General features: G+C 43.8%; 1 protein-coding gene across 3 annotated transcripts in view; it reads left to right on the forward strand.

Moving 5' to 3' along the window:
• Positions 1 to 10,000, forward strand: part of LOC143017813 (putative ubiquitin carboxyl-terminal hydrolase MINDY-4) — a 103,194-nt gene that overhangs the window by 79,993 nt on the left and 13,201 nt on the right. For 2 of the 3 annotated variants that reach the window (XM_076172710.1, XM_076172709.1), the window contains exons 4-5: positions 3,775 to 3,912; positions 8,206 to 9,234. In XM_076172710.1, the coding sequence (XP_076028825.1) occupies positions 3,775 to 3,912; positions 8,206 to 9,234 (1,167 nt within the window). The remainder of the gene's footprint in view (positions 1 to 3,774; positions 3,913 to 8,205; positions 9,235 to 10,000) is intronic. The other variant, XM_076172711.1, reaches the window with a different exon arrangement.

Raw genomic sequence — 10,000 nt, forward strand, 5'->3', positions numbered from 1 at the left:
GCAACTGCTTTGCAATAGAGAAGCATGTCGACAGAAGACCTTTTGGTCCATAACAAGGTTCAGGAAAACAGCAAATAAGTACTCAAACAAAAAAATAAATAAATAAATAAATAAAAAGCTTTGCTTGTGCGTATGGAGTCGTGTGAAGACTGCCATGTCTCAAGGCCCTTAGCAGAGCCCATTAAAAAAAAAAAAAAAAAAAAAAAAAAAAAAATATGGACGGCCTAACTACAAAGCGACGTGCCTTTTGTACAATTCTTTTTTCATAACCTATTTTTTCCTCTGACCTTAATCGTTTGCTTTAGTGAACTTGATATGTTTTAAAGTTCATAGACTCTATTGTACCTCCTCCATCTACTGGTCATTTCTTTTGCTTTCCCACATTCAGTACTGGAACAGTCGTAGAAGCTTCTGATTATTGTATGTATTCATTCACTACCTCTATGTATTTCTAGCAACTTTTCCTATTGTTTACATACTTCTTTTAGATTATATAATATCAATAACTCCATGAAATGGTTTTCTAATTCCACGTAGTTCCTCTTGTAATTATAATTGGTCATTTTTATATTTTCTGTACCCAAGCGCTTGCGCGCGTATGTGTGTGTGTAGGTGTTGGAGCTATACTTATGAAATCCAATCTCTATTTCCGTTGATCAATATTTGCCTCAAGTGCATGTATGTTGTTGGCCTAGATTTTTTCTTCTAATTTGTTCCATAAAACTGATGTACCCTCAGAGAACTATGCTTCTTAAATTCCTTTAAGCCATCTGTCTTTCTTAATTTCTGCTATAACCTCTCGTTCTTTCATACCACACTAACAAATGATCTTTTATTCTATTTTTCTTTCTTGCTCAGATCTCAACAGAATTATCACCCCACTCTCCACCCCTCCACTGTAGGTTGTCCCACTTTTTCCAGTTTCTCCTCATCTGTTTTCAGCCAGGCTAGGAATCCTTCTGGTTGTCACCCTTTGTATTGTCTCTTTTTCTTACAGAATTCTCTTTATATAGTGACCATACCACTGGTACATGTTCCAATCCGGGGTGGATCATATTTTCAGTTACTTTCTTCGTTATATCCTCATTCATGAAATGAAATGCCACTCTTAAGTTTATCAACAATTCATATTTCTCTCTCTTTATTCCACTTATATGGTTTTCTAACGACAGATTATCTGATTAAATTTTCCGAATCTCTGTCCTCCTTTACTTTTGTTATTTTTTCATTTATCTGGTGGAGTCTTACTTCTTTGGCTCCTTTCCAGGATTTTATATATATATATATATATATATATATATATATATATATATTTTTTTTTTTTTTTTTTTTTTTTTTTCCGCATTGAATTTCATCTTCCACTCTTGGCTCCATTCATAAACATTAAGTAAGTCTTCTAGTAACAATTTACAATTTTCTTAAAATTTCACTCTTTTCACAATCTTAGCATCATCAGCAAATAAGTTCGCGTAGCTACCTGTTCCATTCATCATATCATTAATTAGCAAAAAGAACATTACTGGTTCATTTGTTCCTACTATTTGCGGACACCTATCATTTAGGAAATTCTTCATTCATTTTAGTGTATTCCGTTTAAATCCTCCTACATTTTACTACTTACATATTAATCTTTCGTGCAGCAGCTTGTCGAAAGTATTTTCTATGTCAAGGTATGCACAACCTACCCAACCCTCTCTTTCATAAGGCATATCAACCGTTCCCGAATAAAAATGCAACAGGTTGGTTGCATGTGAATTTCCTTTTCTGAATCTGAATTGATTCTTTGAAGGATTCTATCATCTATCACTTACTGATTGTTCATAGATTTTGGTTATCGCGCAGTCAAGGACAAGTCAAGGACACCAGTCTATAATTTAAAAGTTCCTACATGTTTCCTTCGTTGAAGATTGGTACCACATTATCCGATTTCTAGGCTAGTGGTACCTTTCCCTTTTTCAAGGAACATCCGAACAGCTGGTGTGTTTTATCCACTGCTTGCTTTCTACACACTTTCAGTATCCAGTTCGAGATTCCATTTGACACCAAAGACTTTGTCATGTTTTCCAGGAATGTGCCTATCTTACGTTCTTCTACTTTGCTATTGTTTAAAACACTCCTAAAATTTACCTTTTCCTACCTCAATGTCCTCTTCCTTGGTAATTGGCGACATTCCTATATATACTGTATATATATATATATATATATATATATATATATGTATATATATATATGTATTTTTTTTTTTTTTTTTTTTTTTTTTTTTTTTTTTTTTTTTTTTTTTTTTTTTTTTTTTTTTTTTTTTTTTTACTGTCTTGCAGCTTATCTCTCTCCCCCGTCCATTCTTGCCTTCTGGGCAGTTAATCTAAGGTTTGTTTGTCATCACCAATTCATTCACTGCGACCATTCTTGCATTTGACTTATCTTAAATATTTATCTAATCAATCTATCAATCTGTCTATATATCAAGATCCTCTCTCTCCTTATAAGGGAGATAGCCAGCCAAGGTACGCACCCACTCCTACCCACTCTACTCCCATCCACTACCTATTGTTTCCCTCTCATCTTAAAGAGGAACCAATAAGGTAATTTTTTGCCCATAAACTGGGCTGGAAACATTTAATAATAATAACAGATAAAATAAATCCAATACCTATTTTCTTTTCAACCCTGCCCTTATTACGCAGTCCCACAATAAAAGTCAGCACCCCGTGAAACGCATTTCAAATTTCGCGCCATGTAAAACTTGGTTGATGACGTCAATCCTAGAACGACCTTTGGGGTGCGCTGTTAAGATTTTTTTCTTGACGCTTCGTAATAAAATGCGAATAAATAAACTATCGTTTTTTCTACAAGTGGTATTGTCTGGTTTGGGTAATTAATACATATGAACAAAACAACTGAAAGGTACGGATTTTTACCGTCAACGTATCGGTTCCTAACACACAAGAAACCCACAGTCGGAGAAAATAAACTTCGAATAAAAGAAGATTCTATATTTCGGCTACCAACTGCAGCCTGAAGAGGGCTACAATTGGTAGCCGAAATATAGAATCTTCTTTTATTCTAAGTTTATTTTCTCCGACTGTGGGTTTCTTGTGTGTTATTTACAAATATGCTACTGCATTTCTGTTAAGACATTGATATCGGTTCCTCTTTAACTCCTCTTAGATAAAGGGTCTTCCCTCCCTCCCACCCGGCTTCTGTCCAGGTCAGAAGTAATGCGGCAAAGCTCAGTACATCCAGAGCAAGGCCGTTTTATTTACACAGTAACCTTCCCTTCTCGTCCCCTCATTTAATTAACAATTTGACTGTAATCAACATCCTGCTCCTATTCGGTACGAAGATCACTTTTACATATTCAGGTCACCAAGTCCATCAACTTATGAATTCACCTATTTCCAAAATTTAGGTTTTCTTTCTTTCTAGTTTACACTAAACGGTTTTCCATTTCTTCACTTGACGGGACCCTGTTACTCTTCAAACCACCGTTTATATTGACCATTTCCTTGTCGGGTAATTCCTTCTTGAGCGGGGACATCCAGTCATCACATTGACCAACAACCGGGTCGTGTATGTGTGTGTGTGTGTGTGTGTGTGTGTGTGTGTGTGTGTGTGTGTGTGTGTGTGTGTGTGTGTGTGTGTGTGTGTGTGTGTGTGTGCGAGTGTGTGTGTGTAGGTTTATGTATACATGCCTGTGAGCGTATGCGAGTGATGGAGTGTGTAAACGCACTTAAAATCAAATAATGACCCTCCACCGTCGGATATCATACACAGGCGAGAATAGGTCATCAGCCTCTTCGAACTCCATCCAAAAGACATACGAGGAACGGACACCTCCCACAGACGGACAACATCCAAGTGTACACCAACGGCTTCCACCAACTACAGAACCTCCACCAGCACCAGAACGGCGTAAGTGGTTCCTGGAGCAGCGTGGACGCTCTCCTCCGAACCCACGGTCATAGGATTTTCGAGGGCGGGGGCGAGGTGGACAATGAAGTGGAGGAGGAGGAGGAGGACATCGTTGTTCAGGCGGCCGAGCGGGACGCCCAGCTCAGAGGAGGACGGAATATCCGTGGCATGATGGCCCCAGTCATGCTGAGTAAGGAGGTGGGTGCTCCTGCCAACTCAACAAGTTAGTCAGCTTGCAGAGCCCCTTCTCCTCCTGCCCTGAACCCCTTCAGCCCCGGGCCCTTTTCCTTGGCTAAGAACAGACGATTTCGTTTTCAGATGAAGAGGCCGGGTTTGGCGTAGAAAGGGTCTCGACCGATCACGAGCCCCTTTTAAATCATAGTCCGTCCCCTCAGATGATAAAGAAATTGGATGTCTTTAGCCAGAGAGAAGGCCGTAGATTGTGCCACCGTCACTGCTAGTATTCAGTGTCTCTTTAGAAGGGTGGTGGGGGGAGGAGGAGGAGGAGGCGTTCACGAACTCTCGCCTATTGCAGCTCCTTCTACATCGCCTTCTTCGCTTGACGCCTGGGTGGGGTTCCCATGAGCTTTCCTCTAGATTAGTTACAGCTACGTAGAGCCTCTAACTACGCTTTTACTTTCACATTGCAAATGTAATGTTTTTTGCCGATTTCTGCTGTATTTTCTATACAAGAAAACCTTACAGTGTAAATAATATACAGTATAGAGAATATATAGGAAACTATTCCTAGGCAGGCATCATATTTGCATACTGAAATCGATGAGGTGGTTGTAGAATTTTCATCGCAGTTCTACATTTGCCTCTGCTTCTGACTAATACAGTGTCTGGGGTCTTCTTGGAAGCTGTGGGAGGTCTAGATGTTTGGTTCGTAGATTCACAACCTGAATGAGTCTTCCAGAAGATCAGACTCATTTGTATTGAAAATAGTCGACATCAAGAGAGACGCTTCCCACAGCTTTGTAGAAGACTTCGGTCCGTGTAATGCTTATACGTGGGGGCAATTGTACGATATGCAGCGATTTCCTTTCAAATTTGTCACTAGTTTTTGCATGATGGGAGCGGGAGGGGAAGCTAGCAATCCCTGTCCACAGTGTATATATTCCAAATAGTGTGATGCTCATTTCCTGACCAATGTTGAGCCAATGTGTGTAAGTCTACTGTGATTGGCTAATGCGAGACGTGACGTCATAGGTTGTCATAATAGAGACCACACTTCAGGCCGCTCCTGCTCATCTCACTAACATCTAGTGTTCTTTAAAAAATAAAAAATAAAAAAAATAATAAGAAAATAAAAACGCTAGACGGTGTCCTTTTGGTGTAAAGAAAGGTTCTCTGGGTAGTAAAATACATATTAACCCTTTTAAAAAAAATTGTCGTACTGACGCCAAACTATTTTATTAGAGTTGAGGAGACTTCTGGGCGTTAAAAAGCTAAGTGCAGCCACATCTCCCCATGTGACGTAAGAGTTGGTGAAGAACGTAAACAAGGTGCGGAGACTAAAGTGACGACATTGCCTTCATTGTGGCTCTTCTGATCCAGAACCCACACGTTATCAACATGTTAGTCTCTCACACGTGGATTCCACGTCTCGTGCCGAGTCATTCAAGAAGACTCATCGTTTTGTCAGGTCGTGCAAGCCACGTTAACACGCCCGTGCGTTGTATCCACGCGTGCTATGGATACGAACATAGTGTAAAGTGTCAGTGAAACACTCTTGATACCACAGAAGGGAACTGAAATGTGACTGCCCGGCATCAGGAGCAGTTTGAGCGTTTACGAAATGCATCGCTCGCTTCCTGTGCATGTCAGAAATTGGTTATGCCCATTGACATTTACCGCAAAGTTTCTCGGATGACAACAATCACATAAGATCATCCCGCCTAGGTGGCTCATCTTCCATTCCTTTTCTTAGATTTCGGAGTTACTCTGAGACACTGGTCTTTATACAGCTCTGCCGCTAAGACTAGACTTTTCTGAAAATATGTATCTATATTTCACAGTTCCTCCTCCATTCTATTATATTGGCAGTTTATGGCGGGGGATGGGGGGATGTTTCTTATTCGAAAAGAAAATACTATTATCTCTGGCTTCGTTGCAAGAAAGAGTGAAAAATAAAGTATGAAAAGTGGAATTCCAAAAATATCATAGATGAAGCGACCTCTCCTCAGATTTTTCTTTTTCTTTTTTAATCGCATCACAGAGCCTTCATTGGAGTTTTTATTTTATTCAATGTTAAAAAAAAAAACTCAGATGTTTCATTACAATTATGTATCTGCGAGTAAGAAACTGATACGTAGAGTGTACACAATGAAGTGAAACCAACGGAGCATAAGATGTGTAACAAGACCAGCGCATGTATACACAAAACTTTCGATCTTCATTGTACAAAAATCAGCAAAACGATGACTCTACAATCATTCAGAACATTACCAGTACATTCCTCCGAGAGGTTCCGTCTAAATAGAATACTATTCATTTTTATACAAATTGAAAAGAACATTAATATGGCAATAACTGTTTTCCTTAGGGATCCCATCGACGGTAGGATCTGGTCTCAAGGCCGCCGGACAGATCTGGTCGGATCAGTCCAGATTGGATCGTATGTGTACCAATTTTGGCTTGTCTGACCGACATACACGATCCAATCTGATCGGATCAGGACCAGATATATCCGGAGACCTTAAGACCTGATCGTATCGTGGATGGGGTCCCTTACTCTAGTGTCTCTTCATTTCCCACGGACCCTCCTTTCCTACCTGCGACAATCATTCTCGTTAAGATGAAGTTTTGGTTCAGAAAACTTACATTTCGCGTATTGGAGCTACGCGCTGTCCTGTCTGTCAGATTTTAGACGGGATATACACGTTTCCATTTCTTGAAAAAAAATCGAGTCAGCGTACACAGGACTTGCGTGCGTTCGAAAATGACAACAGTCATAGAGTGGTCACCATACATGGACAAGGATTTTGTCAGTAGAAAAAAACATTTCGCTCTTCGCGATGCATGAAACAGGTTACTTTGCTTCAACAAGCCTGTCCCATCCTTCCCCCATCCATTCACCATCTTCCTAACTCTGACCTTCCTTATGTAACCAGCACTGCACGTGACCCAACAATGAGCATGATACGACAGTGCACACAGACTAGGTTTTAATCCAGCACGCGAGATTACACAGCACAATGCTGAGCATTGCAATACTCGCCCTACAATTCCATCTATGACATGGACTCTTAGAAAAAAGGCGGAGGGGTGAATTTCAAAACACTTTCCTAATACCATCACTTTACCTCGAGTTGCTATGCACGTCATTCTTTTCTTTCAGGAATGGTTCTCTGCGGACATTTTAGTTTGTTCATTCTTGGCCTGATTACCGCTCATAGAAATGTTAAGATATTTTCGCAACTGTACCTCCTCCCACCAAATTTCCTTTCCTTCTCCTCCTTGACCCTGACCTCGCCGATCTCTAAAGTCTGACGACCTTGTTTGAGGTTCCTTGACCTCCCGAGGTATACCTGCACCTCTTCCTTCCCTCATTCCTCTCCTCCAACCCTCTTTCTTCCCTCCTTCCTCTCCTCTAACTCTCTTCCTTCCCTCCTTCCTCTCCTCCAACCCTCTTCCTTTCCTCCTTCCTCTCCTCCAACTCTCTTCCTTCCCTCCTTCCTCTCCTCTAACTCTCTTCCTTCCCTCCTTCCTCTCCTACAACCCTCTTCCTTCCCTCCTTCCTCTCCTCCAACCCTCTTCCTTCCCTCCTTCCTCTCCTCTAACTCTCTTCCTTCCCTCCTTCCTCTCCTCTAACTCTCTTCCTTCCCTCCTTCCTCTCCTCCTTCCTCTCCTACAACCCTCTTCCTTCCCTCCTTCCTCTCCTCCAACCCTCTTCCTTCCCTCCTTCCTCTCTTCCAACCCTCTTTCTTTCCTCCTTCCTCTCCTCCAGCCCTCCTTCTCCTCCAACCCCCTTCCTTCCCTCCTTCCTCTCCTCCAACCCTCCCTTCTCTCTTTCAATCCTCTTCCTTCCCTTATTCCTTTTCTCAAACCTTCTTTCTTCCCTCCTTCCTCTCCTCCGACCCCTTCCCTCCCTCCTTCCTCTCCTCCATTCCTCCTTCCTCTCCTTTAATCCTCTTCCTTCCCTTCCTCCTCTCTTCCAATCCTCTTCCTTCCCTTCTTCCTCTCCTCCAACCCTCTTCCTTCCTTCATTCCTTTCCTCCTTAACCCCTCCAACTGCTAAGGGCCTGACGATCTTTACCTCTTCGTCTCATACGTGTTTTCCTCCTTCAGGTAGGAACCAGGACACGCAGCGGAGCCTCTCGCGGCGCCCCTGGGTCACGACAACTTCGAAGCGAGTCCGTCCAGGGTCTCCGCGCGGTGACGGCGAAGGCCTCAAACGTGGCCCCAAACTCTGACGGGAGAAGTCCCGAGGACGACGTGGTGGAGGGAAGAGCTCCCGAGCGCGACCCACTCCCTCGCCACGGCCTCCGTCGACGTCAGGACGTGGCCCTCAGAGATTACCTCGCCGAAAGGGTCCAGGGCAACGACATCATGGCCCAGTCCATGCGGAGGCAGAGCCTGCGGGGGTCCAAGCACAACCTCCACGATGGAGTCTTCGCACATCTGGAGGCTTCCAACATCGTCCCTGCCTCCGGGTCGAGGATGACCATGAACATGAACGGGACGCTGAGTCCCGAACAGCAGCAGAGGGCAGCGCGGGAGGGGATGGAATCGGCGGGCGGGCCCGGTGAACCAGGTATGGCGCCCCGCAAGGTCGTCGCCGGCGGACCCGGTCTCCCGAAGTTTATTCCCAACTCGCACGAGGACATCCAAATCCTCAACCTCCAAGGGTTCATGGACAGCTCCTCCTACGTCTCCGGCGAAGGCGGCAGGAACCTCCACCACACTGGTGGTGTGGCCGCCGACAAGAAGAAGCACCGCAAACGCCGGCACCGGACCAGAACTTCGGTGGATGGTGGAGGGGGAGAGGGCGGCAGGACGAGCCGGAGCGATGCAATTGGCCTCAAGAGCCGTCGGAGGAGAAACCGTGCCAAGGGCCACCGAAGTGACGACGATGACAACGAAGAGGTCCTGCTTCGGGACGTGGACGACCTTGACACTCGTCTCGGGGGACTGGTCCTCGGTCCAGCCAAACCCCCCCGGGAGCACCAGGGGCGTCCCATCCTCCTGGAGGAGGCCAGTGGGCTGAGGACGATGCTCACCGGAAGTCCTGCACAGCTTCTTCCCTACGAGTGGATGACGCAGAACTTCAAGCGCAACATGAACCCAAACCTCTCCTATGGTCTCGTTCAGAAAAAGGTCGGTGAGAGCCTCCACGCACACACACGTGTACACACACACACACAAAAACACACACACACACACACGCACACACCTCTCATGGCGCTGTGGTTAGAGCTCTGGCCTGCCACTACGGAGGTCCGGGTTCGACTCTCGCCCGGGGCTGAAATAATATCAGTATCGCAGCGCTGAGGGGTGTTACTCCAACTCTCGTGGGCGGGGAGTTGGGGGTGTGTGTGTGCAAGGTCATAGCATTACCCATAGATCGGACCTACGATCTCTGAGCTCTCTTCCAGGAGGGAAATAGCTGTCGATCACGAGTCCAACACGTGATCCAAAGACCAAGTGAATACACACACACACACACGTATACACACACACACACACACACACACACACACACACTAAAAATAGACACATGTATTAAGAGAAAAAGTTACATACAAATTCCAAATTACGCGCATTCCTTGTCCACTTCAAGCATTTTTGTTTCATATATTTATACAGGTTTACTGAACATATAACAGGCATACGTAATACTTCCAAGAAAGAGAATATATGATGACATGTCTAAAAAAAAATAAACGAGTTTATCTTATTAACAAAGTTTACAGAATAAATATTTGCTTTCTACTACTTGGGTGCTTCAATTTCTTTTCTATTTATTCTAAAGTTCTGCCTGTGATGTCAATATGTAGTTGACTTCCTTCCTCTTCACTCACTCCTCTCCTCGCTTCTCGTCTACTCGCTTCTCCTCCCCTCGCTTCTCCTCTCCTCGTTTCTC

Source organism: Oratosquilla oratoria, chromosome 33 (assembly GCF_046742065.1).
Source record: "Oratosquilla oratoria isolate Oo_2021 chromosome 33, ASM4674206v1, whole genome shotgun sequence".
Taxonomy (NCBI): Eukaryota; Metazoa; Arthropoda; class Malacostraca; order Stomatopoda; family Squillidae; genus Oratosquilla; species Oratosquilla oratoria.